Genomic DNA, 21,351 nt, shown 5'->3' with positions numbered 1-21,351 from the left:
GGAAATCCTTTGTGTTTTAGAAACGGTTTGTAATTTGGAAATGTGATATAGTTAACAATCCTCTGTGACTTTTAAATGTGTTTTAAGAATGTTGTTTGGATTTAAACATGTATCACTAAAAATAAATGCACTGTTTCGAACTATTTTGTTAGCTGGAAGTATCTCCTCCTTGGTGAGGAGAGGGGACCCAGCACTCGAATAGTGGTTATTGGCAACTAAACACACAGTGGGGAATACACAGGGAAGTAAACAAGTCTTTGAAGATCGGATAGTTACAGTACAACCTTCCATTAGTGACAGTATTCATGACTATTTATATCAGATAAGGCTTAAGATCTTTGTTTGAGGTTAGAACTTTGCGTCAGAAAATCCCATACCATTACACTCCCTGATGATGGTATGAGAAGAGGGCATGCCCGAGATGGTGAAGGACCTTAACGATGGATGCTGCCTTTTCAGAAGACGTCGCCTCCTGAAGATGTCCTCAAAGCTGGGGAAGCCAGTGCCCATGATGGAGCTGGCTGTGTCTACAGCCTTCAGCTGCTTTTTCCGATCCTGTGCAGTGGCCCCTCCATACCCAACAGTGATGCAACCATTCAGAAAACTCTCCACAGTACAACTGCAGAAACTGCTAATCTTTGGTGCTAGAGACTGTTCTGCCAACACTGGTCTCAGCTGCTCATCACTGTGCAAAGGCAAAGGATCTTGCTGCAGCACCATGGTGATATCTTATTCACTTTAAAATTCCCAAAGTTGTTGAAGTTGGTTTTGCAATGAGAAGAGCTGATTCCTGGATTTTGTTCTATTTAGGTTCGGAGATGAACTCCATTGTATTACTCAGATACACTCACACACTCTATGCCAAAATCACAATCAGAATCAGGTTTAACATCACTGAAATATGACACAAAATTTGTTGTTTTGTAGCAGCAGTACACAGCAATGCATACAGTATCTGTCAAAAAGGGAGCAAAGATAGTGAGGTAGTGTTCATAGGTTTATTGTCCATTCAGGAATCTGATGCCAGAGGGGAAGGAGTTATTCCTAAGACATCGAGTGTGTGTCTTCAGCTTCTTTACCTCCCCTCTCATGGTAGTAATGAGAATGGAGCATGTCCTGGTGGAGAGGGTCCTCCATGATGTTTGCTGCCTTAGTGAGACATTGAAGACACCCTCAATGCTGGGGCGGCTCGTACCCATGATGGGGCTGGCTGAGTTTACAACTGCAGCTCTTTCCATTCCTGTGCAGTGACCCCTCTATAACTGGTGATGAAACCAGTTAGAATGCTCTCCATCTGTACAAATTTGCTAGTCTTTGATGTCATACCAAATCTCAAACTCTTAATGCAGTAGAGCTGTTGGTGAGCCCTCTTTGTGATTGCCTCAGTGTGTTGGGCCCAGGATAGATACTCAACGATGTGGACCATCGGGAATTCGAAGCTGCTCACCCTTTCTTCCACTGACCCCACACAGAGTGTGTGTTCTCCTGACGTTCCCTTCTTGAAGACCACCATTAATTCCTTGGGATTTTGCTGACATTGAGAGCACCGCTCGACCAGCCCGCCTATCCCACTCCTGTACGCCGTCTCGTCTCCACACTCTGTTCAAAGTCAGAGGGTGCTACAGTCACGAGTATCTGTGAGAAGGTTCATCTGCTCCTTCAGCCAGTGAGACAGACTGAGATGGTTCCAGCATGGGATCAAAGTGAGTCTACGATCATTTTCTGTGGTTACTCCAGCAGCCCAGTGAATGACAATCACACAATTGAGCAAAGAAAACTCTTTAAAACTGGCCAGCCAATGAGATAACAGCTGAGCTGACCACCATGGATTTGGCCGAGTTTACAATGTCCTCGATGCTGGGGAGGTTAGCGCCCTGACGGAGGTGGCTGCGTCGGACACCCTCTGCAGCTTTTTCTGATACTGTGCAGTGACCCCTCCATACCAGAGGGTGACGGCATGTATGCCCTCTCACTCCCTCAGCCCAATCCAACCCCACTCAGTCCTAGCCCCTCCTCTATTCCCTCCCTCCAGTTGCTCTGACAGGAAAGACAAGATTATACATTAATTTAAATTATAAATGTGAACATGAGAATTTAGATTTTATAGCTTCCTGTATTACAACAGTGGCTACATTTCAAAAAAATTTTGATTGCTTGTAAAGTACTCAGGCTTACCTGGAGTCATAAAATTCCAGTTAAAAATGCAATTTTTTATCATTTTAGTTCTTAATTTTATATTTTTAAACTCTTCTTATCCAGAACCAGTGCAGGCTTGTCATATCGACATGACTCTCCCACTTGTAGATGTGCTACAGACACTGCTCTGACCGTGGGGGAGGGGGTTGGGTGTGAGTTACACTGTAATTTTCCCATTCCAGTTTCCATCACAAATGTAGGAGTGGGAAGTTAAATTTGTCCAGCAGAATGCATACATATGAAATGCTCAATATACAATAACCAACACACACAAAATGCTGGAGGAACTCAGCAGGTCAGGCTGCATCTATGGAAATTAATAAACAGTCAATAATTTGGGCCGAGACTCTACATCAGGACGTGATGAAGGTTGTGAAGGCAGATAAGGCTGCAACAAGTCCATCAGTTCCAATCATTGTGGTTTCCATGCCATTGGAATCAGTTGGTTGATTTGTGAAGTATCGTGTGCTTCTTGGAGTGCAACATCAAGTACACGCACAGGCGTCTTCGCTCTGTGATAGATCAACGGAACGAAGACCATTATCTTCGACCTCGAGGACGACGATGATTGTAGTCCCACCCACCCTCAGTGGGAAAAGCTGATGTTGAGTGAGAGGCTGTTGTTGTGACCTGCCTTGCTCAGATACACTGACTCATCACCACCTGTGATTTGTTCCACGGCTGTGCTGACTGCGGTGACATTGGAGCTGTGCTTTGCCGCACAGTTGTGTGTGTATAAAGAGTAGAGAGTGGACTAAGCACACAGCTTTGGGGTGAACCTGTGTTGATAGTCAGCGAGGAGGAGGTGTTGTTACCAATCCTCACTGACTAAGGTCTAGTGATGAGGAAGTTGAGAATCCATTTCCAGAGGAGGTGCACCAGCCCAGGTCTTGAAGCTTGATGATGAGTTTGGATGATTTTGTTGAACACCGAGCTGTAGTTGATGAACAGATGGTCCAGAGCAGAATGAAGAGACAGGGGAACCACATCTGCTGTTGGCCTGTTATGGTGGTTCACAGATTGGAGTGGATCCAGGTATCTCTGGGGCAGGAGGTGATTCTTGCCATGACCAGCCTCTCAAAGCACTTCATTATAGTCAAGTCAAGTCAACTTTTATTGTAATTTCGACCATAACTGCTGGTACAGTGCACAGTAAAAATGAGACAACGTTTTTCAGGACCATGGCGTTACATGACACAGTACAAAAAAACTAGACTGAACTACGTAATTAAAAAAAACACAGAGAAAGCTATACTAGACTACAGACCTACACTGGACTGCATAAAGTGCACAAAAACAGTGCAGGCATTACGATAAATAATAAACAGGACAGTAGGGCAAGGTGTCAGTCCAGGCTTCGGGTATTGAGGAGTCTGATAGCTTGGGGGAAGAAACTGTTACATAGTCTGGTCGTGAGAGCCTGAATGCTTCGGAGCCTTTTCCCAGATGGCAGGAGGGAGAAGAGTTTGTATGAGGGGTACATGAGGTCCTTCATAACGCTGTTTCCTTTGCGGATGCAGCGTGTAGTGTAAATGTCCGTGATGGCGGGAAGAGAGACCCCGATGATCTTCTCAGCTGACCTCACTATCTGCTGCAGGGTCTTGCGATCCGAGATGGTGCAATTTCCGAACCAGGCAGTGATGCAGGTGCTCAGGATGCTCTCAATACAACCCCTGTAGAATGTGATGAGGATGGGGGGTGGGAGATGGACTTTCCTCAGCCTTCGCACAAAGTAGAGACGCTGCTGGGCTTTCTTTGCTATGGAGCTGGTGTTGAGGGACCAGGTGAGTTTCTCTATCAGGTGGACACCAAGAAATTTGGTGCTCTTTACGATCTCTACCAAGGAACCGTCGATGTTCAGCGGAGAGTGGTCACTCCGTGCCCTCCTGAAGTCAATAACCATCTCTTTTGTTTTGTTCACATTAAGAGACAGGTTGTTGGCTCTGCACCAGTCCGTTAGCCACTGCACCTCCTCTCTGTAAGCTGACTCATCGTTCTTGCTGATGAGACCCACCATGGTCATGTCATCGGCGAACTTGATGATATGGTTCGAGCTGTGTGTTGCAGCACAGTCGTGGGTCAGCAGAGTGAACAGCAGTGGACTGAGCACGCAACCCTGGGGAGCTCCCGTGCTCAGTGTGATGGTGTTGGAGATGCTGCTCCCGATCCGGACTGACTGAGGTCTCCCAGTCAGGAAGTCTAGGATCCAGTTGCAGAGGGAGGTGTTCAGGCCCAGTAGGCTCAGCTTTCCAAACAGTTTCTAAGGGATGATTGTGTTGAATGCTGAACTGAAGTCTATGAACAGCATCCAAACGTATGTATCTTTTTTGTCCAGGTGGGTTCGGGCCAGGTGGAGGGTGGTGGCAATTATAGTTGATGTAAGTGCCATTGGATGGGAGTCTTTGGATGATTACAGCTATTCAACCCATGCGGAAATCTGGAATCGAGGGTGAGGGTTTTATAATGAGGCATTGTTGGACTTGGAGCCAGCAGAGGTCAGCCAGCTCAGGTGATGGATGGGGTGAATGGGACTTGTTACCCCAACATCAGCTCCATCTTCATTATCCGTTTCTTCAACCGCCTGCTTCAGCCATTAAACACTGTCAGATTTCTGCTTCAATCAGTCTCATGGTCCTTTGAGGAAGACATGATGATAATTGGATGTTTTCTGAAGCAGTCACCAGTATCATGGTAAGTGTCAGGTTGATATTATTATGAATTCACTCTCTCTTCAGCATGTAATCCCTGTTGTAATGAAGATTTTGAATGATCAAGCCCGTTTAGCTAATCTATGATAAGGAACCTGTTCAATAGAATGTCTAAACCAGCCATTGTTCCTCATCAGGCCTGTATTCAGAAGTTGTTTTTAATGGCTCTGCAGAAACCTTCAGGGAGATTTATACTTGTTTCTTTTTTCTTTGATGTGCACTGGAAAGTTTTGGGAGATCGTTTAGAAAACCGTGGCCTTTCCTGTCAGATTATTGTCAAAATCCCTCCAGGATCAATACTTCAACAGAGCAGTTTACTCTGACCTTGTGTACATCCTAGGCAAGGTCACATTTTGAATATTGTAAATACCTGGTGATTATAGAAGGTTCAGAGATCTCAACGCACCTCTTATGGCCATCTTGCTGTGCTGCAGGTGAGTGCATTTTGGGCAGACCAAATGGCGTCCAAAACCAAGGTGATGGACTTCCAGAAGAACCCGATCTCTGCCTGCCTGGTGTGTGTCTGGCTGTTTCCAACATGACATTCAAGGAGACTAACCAGTACCTTGTCAGGAAAAGCTGGAGGTGGGCAGCAGGTGACACCTTCTCTGTGAGAATGAGTCACTTCACAATGTCGTTGACGAGGCATTATTTACCCCAAAGCCTTAGTAAAGCTTGATATTCATGAGGCTTGGGATGAGGTTCAAAATTAAAAGTAAATTTATTATTAAAGTATGTATGTCACCATAAACTACCCTGAGATATATGTTCTTGCAGGCGTTCACAATAGAACCATAAATACAATAGAATCAATGAAAAACTACACACACAGTCTCTCAGACAACCAATGTGCAAAAGAAGACAAATTGCAAACACACAAAATAAATAACTATGTATATAGATAGATAAAGAAATAAATAGATGAATAGATAGATCATACAGGCCTTGAAAGTGAGTCCTGCTGAAGGGTCTCAGCCCGAAACATCGACGGTACTCTTCTCCATAGATGCTGTCTGGCCTGCTGAGTTCCTCCAGCATTTTGTGTCTGTTGCTCGAAAGTGAGTCTAGGTTGTTGAATCAGTTGAGTGTTTTAGTGAGTGAAGTTATCCACACTGGTTCAGGAGGCTGATGGTTGAAGATTAATACCTGTTCCTGAACTTACTTATTTGTTATTATTATTATTATTATTATTATTATTATTATTATTATTTCATATTTGCACTCTGGTTGAGCAGTCTAGTTAGGCAGTCTTTCATTGATTCTGTTAGAGTTATAATTCCATAGACTTACTGTGAATGCCCACAAGAAAATGAATCTCAGAGTTGTATATGGTGGCATACAGTATATGTAGTTTGATAATAAATTTACTTTGAACTTTGAGCAGTTAGGTGGCGTGGGACCTAATTTGCTTCTGTACCTCCTTCCTGATGGCAGCAGCTGGAAGAGGTGGGTGGGGTCCTGGATGATGAATGCTGCTTTCTTGTGACAGTACTCCCTAGAAATGTGCACAATGGGTTTATGTGTAATGGACTCGTCAGCTGTTAGTCCAAACTTTAGGTACAGAGAGAGGCCACAGAGTCAGATTGTCAATATATTTTAACCCGATAAAGAGATCTTTCTAAGGGACACACACATAACGCTGGAGGAACTCAGCAGGCCACAATAGGAAAGAGCAAACAGTCAACGTTTTGGGCTGAGACCCTTCCTCAGCATCTGCAGATTTTCTTGCGTTTGTCTTCCTGAAGGGGCTCATTTTCAATTCTTCTGTCGCAAATGGCCAGTTCTGCCACAGGAATTCCATGGGCATGAAGGGTCAAGGGGGAAAGGGTGGTAGAGGTGTGGGAAATTGGCAAATACTCACTCCAGTAAAACAAAGGTGAGAAAATGGGAAATGGGAAGCAAATATGGAATTCTAGCACAAAATATGATAAAAGTGGGCAGAAAAAAAAACAAAACTTTATTCTTGACAGTAGAGATGGTTTGATGTTATAAGAAATAACTGGAAAAAAGTGATCAACAGATGCTGGAAATCTGGAGCAATACACAAAATACTGGAGGAACTCGGTGGTCAGGCAGCGTCTACAGAGGGCAATAAACAGTTGGATTTTCAGGTTAAGAAAGGAAGAGTGGAGGGGGGGCATAGCCTTTCTGAAATGAGTGGGGGTGAAAGGGGTGGACCAAGAGCATGTGGGTGATAAGTGGACCCAGGTGAGGGGAGGAGGCAGTGTGGGGATGTTGTGAGAAGCTGGGAGGTGGCAGGTGAGGTGTCAAATGGAAACTGACAGGAGAGGACAGTGGACCATGGAATAAAGGAAGGAGGTGGGGAGGGGCACGAGGGAATATATGAGTGATGGGCAGATGGAGATGTGGGAGGGTAGAAAGAGATGGATGGGGGGGGCAATGTGATGAGAGAAACATGGGGACAGAGAAATTACTGGAAGTTAGAAAAATCAAAGTTCCTGCTGTCAGCTTGGAGACTATCAGACAGAAAGTGAGGTGCTGTTTCTCTAATCTGTGTCCAGCCTCAGCTCGGCAGCAGAGAAGACTGCGCACAGACAGTAGAGAAGACTGCGCACAGACAGCAGAGAAGACTGCGCACAGACAGCAGAGAAGACTGCGCACAGACAGTAGAGAAGACTGCGCACAGACAGCAGAGAAGACTGCGCACAGACAGTAGAGGAGGCTGTGCGCAGACATGTCTGTCATGAGCTCTGTGGAATGTGGATCGTTGGGATCTGAGGTTTCTCGAGCACCTCTATTTATTTATTGTTGCCTTAATTAGAGTCGTCAAGCCCTTGTACTTCTGTTTAATCTTGTCAAGTTTATTGTGACTGACATGCGTTTGCAATGTTCTGTGATTATTTAAAGCAGACTCCCAATAAGTGCTCATCGCGGGCCCCTTCTGTTTCGAACGATTCATTCAGCAGTGTCACCTGGTCGTGCCTCCAACATTCTGTTGGAATGTGTTGTTTGTGAAATGTATAAACTTCAGTTTGCATCTCTACATGGGAGCCATTGTTCCTCCGCACCTGGGTTCAGTCGGTGCCAGTGCTCACTGTGACGCGTCAGTGTGGGAGTAGGTCGTGGGATTCAAATAGCAGGTACAGTGGATGCAGCTAGGGTGCTGACAACTCTTGCCCCACATCTCACTCCCCCATCCACCTTTTAATACTGGCCACCGCCCCTCTTCCAGTCCTGGTGTAAGATCTCAACCCAAAACATTGACTGTCCATTTCCCTCCATACATGCTGCCTGACCGCCTGAGTTTGTCAGCACATTATATGAAAGGATTAACGTATGAGGAGCGTTTGATAGCATTGGAGTTTTGAAAAATGAGGGGGGGGGAGGAGATATCATTGAATCCTATTGACTATAGAAAGGCCTGTATAGAATGGACGTGGAGAGGATGATTCCAATAGAGGGAGAGTCTTGGACCAGAGGCACATGCCTCAAAATAGAAGGGAGATTTAGAGCAGAGATGAGGAGGAATTTCTTTAGCCAGAGAGTGATGAATCAGTGGAATTCATGAGGCCAAGTCATTCAGTCCTGTTTTCTTAAAGGTGAGGTTGATAGATTCTTCATTAGCGAGGGTGTCAAAGGTCACATTTCTATTTTAAATTCCCACCGTCGCATTTAGACTGGCATTACTGAGTTAAGTATTGTATGTAAGGAGTTTTTGCTACAACAAGTGTATGGGACATTGGAAAAAATGTTGAATTTCCCCATGGGGATGAATAAAGTATCTATCTATCTATCTATCTATCTATCTAACAGCGTTACGGTGCGATCGCACGCCCCCTGTCCACCATGGTGATGTAATGCTAGTGCAAGAGATGAACTTGCAATGTTACATACTTCACCTGTGCCGACCAGCCTGCCTTCCTGAGCCAAGCCCAGTGGAGCACGTTACACGCTGGATGCTTGGAATGTGAGGTGACGGACTTGCTTGCCAGCCCACGATAATTCCCTGATTTACAGGTTCTCTGACAACGAAAGTTCGGAGTACATTTACGATCAAAGTACGTACAAGTAACCACATACAACCCCGAGATGCATTTCCTTGCGGGCATTCTCAGCAAATCCCTAGAATAGTGACTATAGCAGGATCAATGAAAGATGAAGTAGAGTGCAGAACGCAACAAACTGCAAATATAAATAAATAATGAGAGCATGAGAAAAGTTCTTAAAGTGAGATCATTGGTTGTGGGAACATTTCAATGATGGGGCAAATGAGGTTTAGAGTAGTTATCCCCTTTTATTCAAGAGCCTGAAGCTTGAGGGGTTGAAATTGTTTTTGAACAATTGCAACGTGAATATGGTTTGGCAAGCGCTGGCGCACCACAGCCCTTCGGCCCATCCAGTCCGTGCTTTGTACAGTTGCCTTCCCAACCGCGGAATTCTGAAGTTCCAAGCTGCCCTTTTGTCAAAGTGAAGTTGCCCGTTTGTTTTCCCACTTTAGCCCAGCTGCAGTCACTCATTTCCTGGTGGAGGAGCGTCTCTCCATTGCGCAGCCACCCCCTGCGCTGTGCAGTTCGCTCTGGCAGCTTTGAGCCGAGTGCTGACGCATTTCCGCAGCCCGCTTCGGGTTGCTCAGAGGCGGGGGAATGTGGATACAAAGAATCGGGCGGCGGCACCTCGTTACATTTGTAGCGGTGCAGTGAAACACTGTGGCTGGCTCCGTCGTTCGAGTGTATCAGGACGCGCCCAAAAGGCGGGGGGGAAGGCGGCACTGCCGTGAGCCGCGCACAGCGGAGGTGGGACCGAGTTCGTGAAGCAGCAGGAACGGGAGAGGTCGGCGGAGACAGGGGAGACTCTCTAAGCCCACGTGTGTGTGCACGCAGCCCGGACCCAGCCTCTAGGCCAGCATGCCCAAGAAGAAGCCGGGACCCATTCAGCTGCACCCGAGTCCCGATGGATCCGCGATCAACGGCACCACTTCCGCAGAGTAAGAGTTCGGTTCCAGCCAATTCTGTTTATAAATAGTGCTGATGGCGGCGACGAGGCCGGCTCTCCTCATTCTCAATGAATGAGACGGGCTGCCCCGTTCCTCTGAACACTGTCAGGTCCCCAGTGAGGAGCGGACGCGGGTTTCGGAGTTGGTCCTTAGATAAGTGTTTGCCGTTGGCGGCCAAGGCATCCCCGCCCATGGAAGCGACCTCTAGCGCGGTGACTCCGGGCCACTCCCCACTGGGAAAGGGAAGCCCCATTACTGGAGAGTGGAGCCCTCACTCAACACAGGCCCGCGGATCCTTGTGTGGGGCGAGGGGGCTCTGAGTATGGGCACAGGTTGGTGCCGGGGATGGGATTCGGAGCTTGGCGTTCACCAGGGTGCAGAGAGGGTAGGGCTCTAGGAGGTTACAGAGGGAGATGAGGAAGGTTTGGAGGATCGAGAAAAGATCAGGACCAGAAGAAATTCCAGATGGAAATAAGGAAAATTAAATTATCATTTGGTAAACACGAGATTCTGCAGATGCTGGAAATCCAAAGCAACACACACAAAATGCTGGAGGAACTCAGCAGGTCAGGTAGCATCTATGGAAATGAATAAACAGTCAACGTTTCTGGGCCCAGACCTGCTGAATTTCTCCAGCATTTTGTGTGTTACTTTCCGGTTCTGCCTTTCGGAAGGGGAACACAAATAGAGTCCCAGGTATCACAGGGAACCGAGGCTCTGTCGAGAGGGAGGAACGGAAGCCTTCAGCATTACTAAGGGGTATGTTGTGGGGGACTTAACAAAGTCGGGGGCCCCAGGGTAATAAAGAAGGTGGGGACGCTCGGAGCGGCAGACGTGGGAATCTGAAGCAATACACAAGATGCTGGAGGGACTCTAGATCAGCTGAAGTCTGCGGGGAATTGACAGAAGACGTTTTAGGTTGAGACCCTTTTTGGGAAACGGGCTGTCCATTTGCCCCCATAGACACTCCCTGACCCTCTGAGTTCCTCCAGCATCTTGTGTGTTGCTAATAAAGAAAGTGACCCTCGAAGTAGTGATTGTACTGTTGTCCAAACGTGGGCAAACTCCAGAACAGTGTCTACAGATTGCAAATGTTTACATGGGGGAGGGGGATCAACAGGGAAGTACTGACCGGTCAACATAATGTCCGGAGTGGGTTATGGACCAGTCACCATAACGTCCGGAGTGGGTCATGGACCGGTCATCTTGACGTGCGGACTGGGTTACAGACTGGTCATTGTAACATCGGGAGTGGGGAAAAATGTCAAGACGCAATTATAGAACACTGGGTTTATGATGGAAAAGTAGCGTTTAACAAATCCACTGGACTTAGAGGATGTTGGAAGTAAAATCGTGAACGGAGATGATGCATCTGGGGCTTTGAGGGTGAGTGGGGTACCACAGGGTTCGTGCCTGGGGGGCCATGTGTTCACAGTCTTATTGCAGCAGTCCAGGTGGTTGTGTCAGGCTGTAGAGGTTGGACGGGCTCAGCCTGAAACGTTGACTGCTTATTAGCTGCTGCCTGCCTGATTTCCCTGATACTGCTCAGATAGTTTTGAGTCCAGTAGCATTTCTGCGTTGCACTTCATTGGCAATTACTAAAGATGTGTTTTGGAAGATTCAGTGATTCAAGAGATTAACTTTTATTTATCACATGTACATTGAAACGTGTAGTGAGAAGTGTCGTTTGCATCAACGACCAACACAGTCCGCGGATGTGCTGGGGGCAGCCCGCAAGTGTTGCCGTGCTTACAGGGCCGACAGATCAAGTCACAACTGTGTCTTGATGGCAGATGGTGCTTTCTTGCGGCAGAGCTGCCCGTAGATGAGCTCAGAGGTGGGGAAGGCTTTGCTGTGATGGACTGGGCTGTATCAGCCACTTTCTGGAGGGGATAAAGTCCCTTTATTTTCTCCAGGAGTTGAGAATTTGGAGTCGTGTTCTACTCGGAATGGATGAGGCAGTGTCTCTGAAGGTCTTAACGTTTTTTTTTGATAAAGCAAAGAGATGAAGACTTACCTTGGGTTGTTGGGGACATGGAGCTAACGTATGAGGAGCATTTGACGGCTCTGGGCCTGTACTCACTGGAGTTTAGAAGAATTTCATTGAAACCTATCAAATATTGAAGAGGATATTTCCTATAATGGAGAGAGTCTAGGATATGAAGGCAGAGCCCCAGAATAAGACATTTTTATAACAGAGATGATGTACTCCTTTAGCCAGAAGATGGTGAATTTGTAGAATTCCTTGCCACAGAAGACTGGAGGCCATATCATTGGGTATATTTAAAGCAGAGGTTGATAGATTCTTGGTTGGTTAGGGTGGAGAAGGCAGGAGAATGGGGTTGAGAGGGTTAATAAACCAGCCATAACAGAATGACGGAACAGACTCAATGGGCTGAATGGACTAATTCTGCTCCTATGTCTTATGGCTTCACGGTCACAGTCTGATCAATTGGTGGCCCTATAGAATGGCGAGCGGGCTTGTAATCGGTTTGTTTAGGTGACTGTATTGAGCTTCTAAATAGAGATATATTTGCAACAAAAATATTTACTTATGAGAGCCCTCTGAAGCAGGAATCAGCATTACTTAATCCAAGAGCTATTTGGTGAATGTTTGCCACATGATATTTCAAGTCATAACTACTTTGAAGGTGCACATTTATATCAGAAAAAAATGTTAAATATGAAAATACCAGGAATTAAGTAATCTATCAAGTGGATAATGATTCTTTGAATGTGGAAGGAATAATTCTGGAAAACAAAACCACTGACAGGCATTCAGTGAACATTGTCCAGGGAGCTACATTGTATTTCATTGTATCTTGTAGCAATATTCTCAGGTCCAACGAAAATTTTCATTCCAATCTACTGGAACTTTGAAAACATTGTCTGTAATCTCTCTCAGGGTGTTGTTTTCAGTCTATGTGGAGAAGTATGGACAGCAATTTGTCATCAACACAAGATTCTGCCGATGCTGGAAATCTTGAGCAACACACGCAGAATGCTGGAGGAACTCGGCAGGTCAGGCAGCGTCTATGGAGGGGAATAAACAATTGATGTTTCAGGCCAAGACCCTTCATCAGGACTGGATCATCACCCCTTCTCTTCTCTCATTTGTGGTGGCCCATTGCCACCTTCTGGTTGCCTTCCTCCTTCCTTTTCCCCTGTGGTCTGCTCTCCTCTCTCTCACCTATTACCTCCCAGCTTCTCTCTTCATCCCCCCTCCACCTTCACCTGGTCTCGCTTGTCACCTGTTGGCTTGAGCTTCCCCCTCCACCTTATTCTGGCTTCTTCCCCCTTCCTTTCCAGTCCTGATGAAGGGCCTCGGCCTGAAACATCGACTGTTCATTCCCCTCCAAAGAAGCTGAGTTCTCCAGCATTTTGTGTGTTGCCTAGTCATTGGTCATTGTCAGTTTGGTTCCAAGTCTGGATTCAAAGCCTATGTCAGTGATCTGAGCACCCACATCCAAGCTAAGCCAAGCAGTTTAATGCACCTGTGAGGGAATGCTGTCGAGTTCCTAGTGCCATCCTTTGCTAAAACATTAAACAGGGCTCTCTGGGCTTCAGGTAAGATGAGCAAAGAGGGTTTTACGACAGCATGAGGCATAGGAGCAGAATTAGGCCATTCAGCCCATCGTGAATGCAAGCAGGCTTTTTCCACTGAGGCTACGGGAGAAAAAAGACAGAGGACATGGGTTAAGGGTGAAGGGGGAAAAGTTTAAAGGGAACATTAGGGGGACTTTTTCACATAGAGTGGTGGGAGTCTGGAATGAGCTGCCAGATGAAGTGGTAAATGCGGGCTCACTTTTAACATTTAAGAAAAACTTGGACAGGTAATGGATGAGAGGTGTATGGAGGGATATGGTCCAGGTGTGGGTCAGTGGGATTAGGCAGAAAAATGGTTCAGCACAGCCAAGAAGGGCCAAAAGGCCTGTTTCTGTGCTGTAATGTTCTATGGTTCTATCAAATCTGCTCGGCCACTCAATATTGGCTGATTTATTATCCATCTCAACCCCATTCTTGTGTCTTCTCCCTGTAACCTTTGATGCCCTGACTAATCAAGAACCTCTCAACCTCCACTTTAAATATAACCAGTGACTTGACTTTTATAGCCGCTTGTGGCAACACTTTCCACAGATTCATTACTCTCTGGCTGAAGAAATTAATCCTCATCTCTGTTCTAAAAAGACATTTTTGTTTTAGGCTGTGCCCACTGGTCCTAGACCCCTCCCCCCCATTCAGTGGTATTTCTAACATCAAAGATGCTACAAATGTCCTCCTGTCTAATCAAATTCCCAGGCAAACCATATACTGTGGTACTTACTCAGGGAACTGGTTTACCCGAGATATTCCTGAAAGCCCGACAACACCATTGTCCTCATTGTAGAGCTGGTACCTTGTTGATAAACGAGATCTGACAAAGGCTGGAAATCCAGAGAACCACTCTCACTCTCACTCACAACACCGGAGGAGATCAGCAGGTCAGGCGGCATCTGTGGAGAGGAATAAACAGTCGACGTTTGGGCAAGAGTTTTCTTCAGGACTGGAAAGGAAGTGGGGAAGACGCCAGAGTAGAAGGTGGGGGAGTGGGGTGAGACCAGGTGACAGGTGGGGGTGGGTGGTTGGGGGGAATGAAGTGAGAGGCTGGGAGGGGACAGATAGAAAAAGGTAAAGGGCTGCAGAAGAAGGAATCTGACAGGAGAGGAGAGTGGACCGCGGGAGAAAGGGAAGGAGGAAGGGGTCCAGAGGGAGGTGATGGTCAGGTGAGGAGAAGAGAAGGGGTGAGAGGAGAACTGGAATGGAAAAAGAGAGAAGGGGAGGGGGATAAATGACCAGGTCAGAGAAATCAATGCTCATGCCATCAGTTTGGAGGCTGCACTACCCAGACAGAATATGAGGTGTTGCTCCTCCAACCTAAGAGCTGTACATTATTAACTGGCTGTTTCAGTGCTGCCTCTGGAAGCTTCTTGTGTGCTGGTCAGTCCACCTTCTTCCCATTCTCACCAATGTCTACATCACAGCAGGAAACCACGAAAAGCCCGGGGGAGGGAGGGGGGAATTCAATTACCCCCTCCCCCGGCGGTGAGCGGCTGAGCTGCAGAAATGATACTGTGCTTTGATTAGCTCAGCCTGTGACTGAACGTGGACCAGCGATTGCAGGGACCTGTTCATTTACTGAGGAGCTGTCTTCGTTCGGTCATCAGTAAACATCCCCAGGCCTGAGCCAGGATGGAAGGTGTTCCCTGAGGAACTCCTCTGTGGATTTCCTGGAGTTGCGGTCCCCTCCATCACATTTCTCAATGGTCTGTAACACCACCTCAGTATTCGCATGGTAGTGAACGTCAAACTAGCTTGCAATTCAGCTTTCATTTTGCACTTGTTTTTATATTCCTTGTTGTGAGTGAGAGTAATTCTTTATATGTTGTACTGTACCGCTGCTGCTAAACAACACCTTTCTCCGGGTGTTCTGCTTTCCTCCCACGTTGTGTTCACCAAGTGTAGCAGACATTGTTGGAATCGTCGTATAAATGTGTAGCTCCTGATGATTCTGTTCGGCTGAGAAGTATCCAGGTGTATTCCTTCTTTCCAACTCAACACCTGGGGATTGGATGGACCTTGCCAAGGTGTTCCATATGGTGGAGGGTCTTGGACGGGCTGGCGAGAGACAGAGAGAGGAAAACTCCTGCTGCCAGGTGGAAGGTCTAGATAGAATAAGGTGCAGAAACCCAGCATTCAAACCAGGGTGACGTCAGGAAGTCCACCTTCACAATCTCGGCAATGGAATGGTAAAATATCCTGGTGTGTAGCCACCAACACCCCATCGCCCACCAGGTGCATAATGTGTTTGGAGGTTGGGGCAGAGGGTGATGCACTTGTGCCTCGACCCCTGCATCCTGTGTGCTGGAGCCTGAAATGTTTGAATTGCACAAATTATTTTAAAAGATTTTTATTTAGAGATACCAGCATGGAGCAGATCCCTCTGACTGTGTCACACTGTTTAGCAACCACTGACTTAAACCCCAACCTAATCACGGGACAATTTACAACGACCACTTAACCTGCTAATTGGTACGTCTTTGGACTGTGGGAGGAAATGAGAGCACCCGGAGGAAACCCACGCGGTCACGGGGAGAACGTAAAACTCTTTACAGATGGTGACAGCATTGTACTCCAGATTGCCCCAACCACTGCGCCACCATGGTGCCCACTGTGCCTGCAAAGAAAAAATAACTCATGGGTTGTATATGGTCACATGTATGTGCTTTGGCAATAAATTTACTTTGAATTTTGAAGGCAAGGGAGTTTTTAAGAGGATTTTATTTTGCGCAGAGTGGTTGATGTCTGGAAAGCACAGCCAGAGGTAGTGGGGGGATTCGATAGAGTCACTTCCTGAGACAGGCGGTTAAATGGGCAAGGCAGAGAAGGCCAGAGTCCTGTGCTGGAAAATTAGATTGGTGAAGGTGTGTGGAAAGATTGCATGGATGTTGTGGGCTGAAGGGCCTGTTTTTGTGAAATACATCACTGACCATGGCCCTTTCCTGTAAAAATATCTGTGATTCATTCTGTGGGACTGAATTCCACATTCTCATAGCTGTCTGGGAATGAAGTTCATCTGGATTATTAATTACTCTTGCTGTTTAATCACACTTGTCTCTGTCTGTGGGAAGAAAATCTTCCTGCTACCCAAGGAATGAGGGAGGACTAGGCTGAGGGCATGGGGGTCGCCCGTGGCAGTTGCCCAGGGGAGGGGATGCTAGGCCAGTGTGGCTCAGTGCTGCTGTCCTGTGTTTGCTTGGTGGAAGAACAAGCTGGACTAGGTCAATTTATGCAACACACACAAAATGCTGGAGGAACTCAGCATGCCAGGCCTAGAATATAAGGTGTTGTTCCTCCAGCCTGAGTGTGGCCTCATTGTGACAGTGGAGGAGGCCATGGACTGATAAGTCGGAATGGGAAGTGGAATACGTTGAAATGGGAAGTGTTCCATTGTTGTGATGAGGCCACACTTGGGTTGGACGAGCAACACCTTGTGTTCTGTCTGGGTAACCTCCAACCTGACGGCATGACCATCGACCTCTCGAACTTCTGGTAACCATTTCATTCACCATTTCCCCCTCTCACCTTATCTCCCTACTGCCTATCACCTCTCCCCTTTCTTTCTTCCATGGCCTTCTGCCCTCTCCTATCTGACTCCCCGTTCCCCAGCTCTTTACCTTTTTCATTAATCAACTTCCCAGCTCTTTACTTCACCTCCCGCCCCCACCCCCCAGTTTCACCTATCACCTCGAGGTTCTTCCTCCCCTCCTCCCACCTTCTTAATCTGACTCCTCATCTCTTTTTATTTCTCCAGTCCAGATGAAGGGTCTCGGCCCAGAACATCGACTGTACTGTTTTCCTATAGTTGCTGCCTGGCCTGCTGAGTTCCTCCAGCATTTTGTGTGTGTTGCTTGGATTTCCAGCATCTGCAGATTTTCTCTTGTCTGTGCCAGGGCAATTTATCATCAATCTGGTCGTGCATGCAGAGACTTGGCATTTATTGTTTTTAGTTCTTCTCTTTGTGACTTTAATTTTTTTGCCCTGAAATTGTAACCATATTTGTGCTATGTGCTGTTGGATGTGTATTTTTCTCCTTGGCTCCAGAGAAATGCTCTTTCATCTGTCGATATTCATGTATGATTGAGCAATGATCAAACTTGAATCAATGAGCAATGATCAAGAGCACGCTTGAGGAGCTGACCCCTAACTAACACGTTCCTGTGTAACTAATCTGCAGATACTCTCAGTCAGGGTTTGAGCTTGGTTCCTTCTGTATAATTTTTCCAATGACAAAGCTACAACCTGTTAGCTCCTGTTTCTGAGATCATTCCCATGGCCTCTTTTCACAGAACATGGTTCTTTACCTGGTGGTTGGGTGTGGATGGTTTTGAAATGCCCTGGGGGAGAACGTGTTGGTCTCCAGCACTGGCTCCCCGTGTTCCCCAGTGTGGCCTGGCTGACGGGGCTGCCAGGAGATCTCACCAGGGTGTTGGAGTAGGGAGGGCAGCACCGTACTGTAGTAATGAGAGCAATCGTTTCTGCAGAGCTGTCGGTCACTGATCAGAGTTTGATTGCATGGAGTTTGCATGGGCTCAGGTTAGTAAGAAGTGTCAGTGCCCTCGGACTGTGGTTGTTGACGTAGATGTAACCCTAACCCGTATATCTTTGGAATGTGGGAGGAAACCCACATAGTCATGGGAGAACATACAAACTCCTTACAGACAGCAGTGGGGGGTGAACCCTGTTTGCTAGCACTATAATGCGTCATACTGGTTGTTGTCTGGATTATTGAGGTAAATTCCATCTTCCAGAGCTGAGATGGGGATAGTGAAGGGGTATTCAGAAACAGCTGTCTGTATCTGTACTTGCATAATAATACATGCAGTTCCCACTTTAAAGGACACCTTCCTTCACACCCTCTCTCATTCTCCGATCTACTTCTAAACATAAGATATAAGAGCAGAAGTAGGCCATTTGGCTCATCGAGTTTGCTCCGCCATTCAATCATGGGCTGATCCAATTCTTCCAGTCATCCCCAGTCCCCTGTCTTCACCCCACACCCATTGATGCCCTGGCTAATCAAGAACCTATCTATCTCTACCTTAAATACACCCAATGACTTGGCCTCCACAGCCACTCATGGCAACAAATTCCACAGATTTACTAAAGTGATTTCTCCGGATGTTGATTCTAAAAGGACGTCCTTCAATCCTGAAGTCGTGCCCTCTTGTCCTAGAATCCCCTATCATGGGAAATAACTTTGCCATATCTAATCTTCTGAGGTCTTTTAACATTCAGACTGTTTCTATGAGATCCCCCCTCATTCTCCTGAACTCCAGGGAATACAGCCCAAGAGCTGCCAGACATTCCTCATACAGTAACCCTTTTATTCCTGGAATCATTCTTGTGAATTTTCTCTGAACCCTCTCCAATGTCAGTATATCTTTTCTGAGGAGCCCAGAACCGCACACAATTCTCCAAGTGTGGTCTCATGAGTGCCTTATAGAGCCTCAACATCATGTCCCTGCTGTTATATTCTATACCTCTAGAAATGAATGCTATTTACCTTCTTCACAACCGACTCAACCTGGAGGTTAACCTTTAGGGAATCCTGCACAAGGACTCCCAAGTCCCTTTGAATCTCTGCATTTTGAATTCTCTCCCCATCTAAATAATAGTCTGCCTGTTTATTTCTTCTACCAAAGTAGATGACCATACACTTTCCAACATTGTATTTCATTTGCCACTTCTTTGCCCATTCCTCTAAACTATCCGCAGGTTCTCTGTTTAATCAACACTACCCACTCCTCCACCTATCTTTGTATCATCGGCAAATTTAGCCACAAATCCATTAATCCCATAGTCCAAATCATTGATATACATTGTAAAAAGCAGCGGTCCCAACACCGACCCCTGTGGAACTCCACTGGTAACCGGCAGCCAGCCTGAATAGGATCCCTTTATTCCCACTCTCTGCTTTCTGCCGACCAGTCAATGCTCCACCCATGCTAGTAACTCCCCTGTAATTCCATGGACTCTTATCTTGCTAAGCAGCCTCATGTGCGGCACCTTGTCAAAGGCCTTCTGAAAATCCAAGTACACCACGTCTACTGCATCTGTAGACTCCCCATCCCAGCTTGCAAATCAGGGATCTAATTGAATGCCTGAGGCTCTGAATGGGTCAGCTCAACCCCAAGCTGATACATCGAAAACTTATCAAAAATATTAAAGGGATAGTAATGAACGATACAAGCTCTTCAGCCCCACAATGTTGTTCTGATCTTTTAACCGATTCTAAGGCCAGTGTAACCTTTCCCTCCACCATGTGCCTATCTAAGAGTCTTAAGTGTTCCTAATGTATCTGCCTCTACCACCACCCTCTGGTAGTGTGTTCCTCTCACCCTCCACTCCCTGTGTGGGGGATAAAAAAACTTATTTCTAACATCCCCCCCACACCGATACTTCCCTCCATTCTCCGTTAAATTATGCAGCCTTGTATTATCCATTTCTGCCCTGGTGAAAAGGCCTCAGGTTGTCTCCTCTTAGACGGATAATAAATCAGCCATGATGGAATAGCCCGATGGAATAGCCCGATGGGCTGAATGGTCTAATTCTGCTCCTATGTCTAATGGTCATATCAATTTGTTGTTTTTTAAAATCTCTGAGAGGAAGCCTTGAATAATTTACACAGTAGGAGCACATGTTAAAATTCAATGCCTTGGTCTCCTTGGTAACTTCAATTCTGTAGCACCTGATAGTGTCATGACAACCAGGTCTTCAACTTGTGCATCCTGTCGTCGTTACATCATCTCACTTTTCATTATGTACAAAGTTTAATAGTGAAAATAAGTCAAGAAATATGGGTGATGGTTGGGTTGAGTTGGTCTCTGTTCTTATCAGTTTATTTGCAAGTGTTTCGTTGCTGTACGAGTAGACATCGTCAGTGTGCTGTCAACTGCGTTTGGCCTTTATATACTTATCAATCAGCTGATTGGTTGTCATTTTGGAAACTCGGTTGTGATGTGGGGAAGGAAATCACTTTACTGCACAATTCCAGACCGCAAGGCACGAAGTTCACTGCACAACGATTCCCTCCCTAACTCACGGAGTTCCCAAAATGATGACCAGTCAGCTGATTGATAAATATATAAAGGCCAAGCATTCGGAGGACACCACGGTGCACTGATGATGTCTCCTCGTATGGTGACGAAATGTTTGCAAGTAAATTGCCAAGGTCAGAGAGCCACCCCAAGTTTAACTCTGTCGGTAGAATAGAGTGTAATTGCCTCGAGACCTCACCAACATAGCAACAGTTTAACATGGTTGGGGTCCCTCCTACAGACCCAACAAGTTTGGCATCTAAAAGAGGAACATTTGTATCGCACCTTTGTCATCTCAAAGCATCCAACCGGAGTAATTTATTAAATAACAAGCATTGGTAACAATGGTTGCATAATGGTTTGGTGTGTATTGTGGATGCGCGGAGCAAAAGCAGCAATGAAAGGGAATGATTAAATGATTTTACTGAGTCATAACAGTCATGGTACACACTGGGCAAGTCACGGTGTAGGAGCAACGAACCAGGTCTTGTGTAATGTTCCTCAAGTAATTTTTCTTGGGATTTTTATGAACTTACTGACATTTGATAAATCCAGGCTCTTCTTTAGCACCATTTATACCCTGCACAGCCTATACACCACTCCCTCTGCTCCAAATCCCCCCTCCCTCTGCACCACATCCCGCTGTCCCGATGCACTGCTCCCTCTGCACAACAAATCCCTCCTCCCAATGCACCCCTCCCTCTGCACCACGTCCCCTTCCCCAATGTACTGTTCTCTCGGCATCACTCCCTCTGCACCCCAAACCCTTCTTCCGATGGACCCCTCCCTCTGTACCATGTCCCCTCCCCCCAATGTACTGTTCTCTCGGCATCACTCCCTCTGCGCCATGAACCTC

The 21,351-nt window shown here is 46.5% G+C and overlaps 2 protein-coding genes across 2 annotated transcripts in view; one reads left to right on the top strand and one right to left on the bottom strand.

The window, feature by feature from the left end:
- Positions 1–5,958, bottom strand: part of tipin (timeless interacting protein) — a 46,947-nt gene extending 40,989 nt beyond the window's left edge. Inside the window, exon 1 of the mRNA XM_073032730.1 lies at positions 5,845–5,958. Within this exon, the coding sequence (XP_072888831.1) occupies positions 5,845–5,889 (45 nt within the window). The 5' untranslated portion in view covers positions 5,890–5,958. The remainder of the gene's footprint in view (positions 1–5,844) is intronic.
- A 3,450-nt stretch (positions 5,959–9,408) lies between these two features.
- map2k1 (mitogen-activated protein kinase kinase 1) overlaps positions 9,409–21,351 on the top strand; it is a 43,157-nt gene continuing 31,214 nt past the window's right edge. Inside the window, exon 1 of the mRNA XM_073032722.1 lies at positions 9,409–9,849. Within this exon, the coding sequence (XP_072888823.1) occupies positions 9,770–9,849 (80 nt within the window). The 5' untranslated portion in view covers positions 9,409–9,769. The remainder of the gene's footprint in view (positions 9,850–21,351) is intronic.

This window comes from Hemitrygon akajei, chromosome 30, assembly GCF_048418815.1.
Source record: "Hemitrygon akajei chromosome 30, sHemAka1.3, whole genome shotgun sequence".
Taxonomy (NCBI): Eukaryota; Metazoa; Chordata; class Chondrichthyes; order Myliobatiformes; family Dasyatidae; genus Hemitrygon; species Hemitrygon akajei.
The sequence above is the reverse complement of the archived record's forward strand: the minus strand, read 5'-3'. Positions and strand labels throughout refer to the sequence as shown.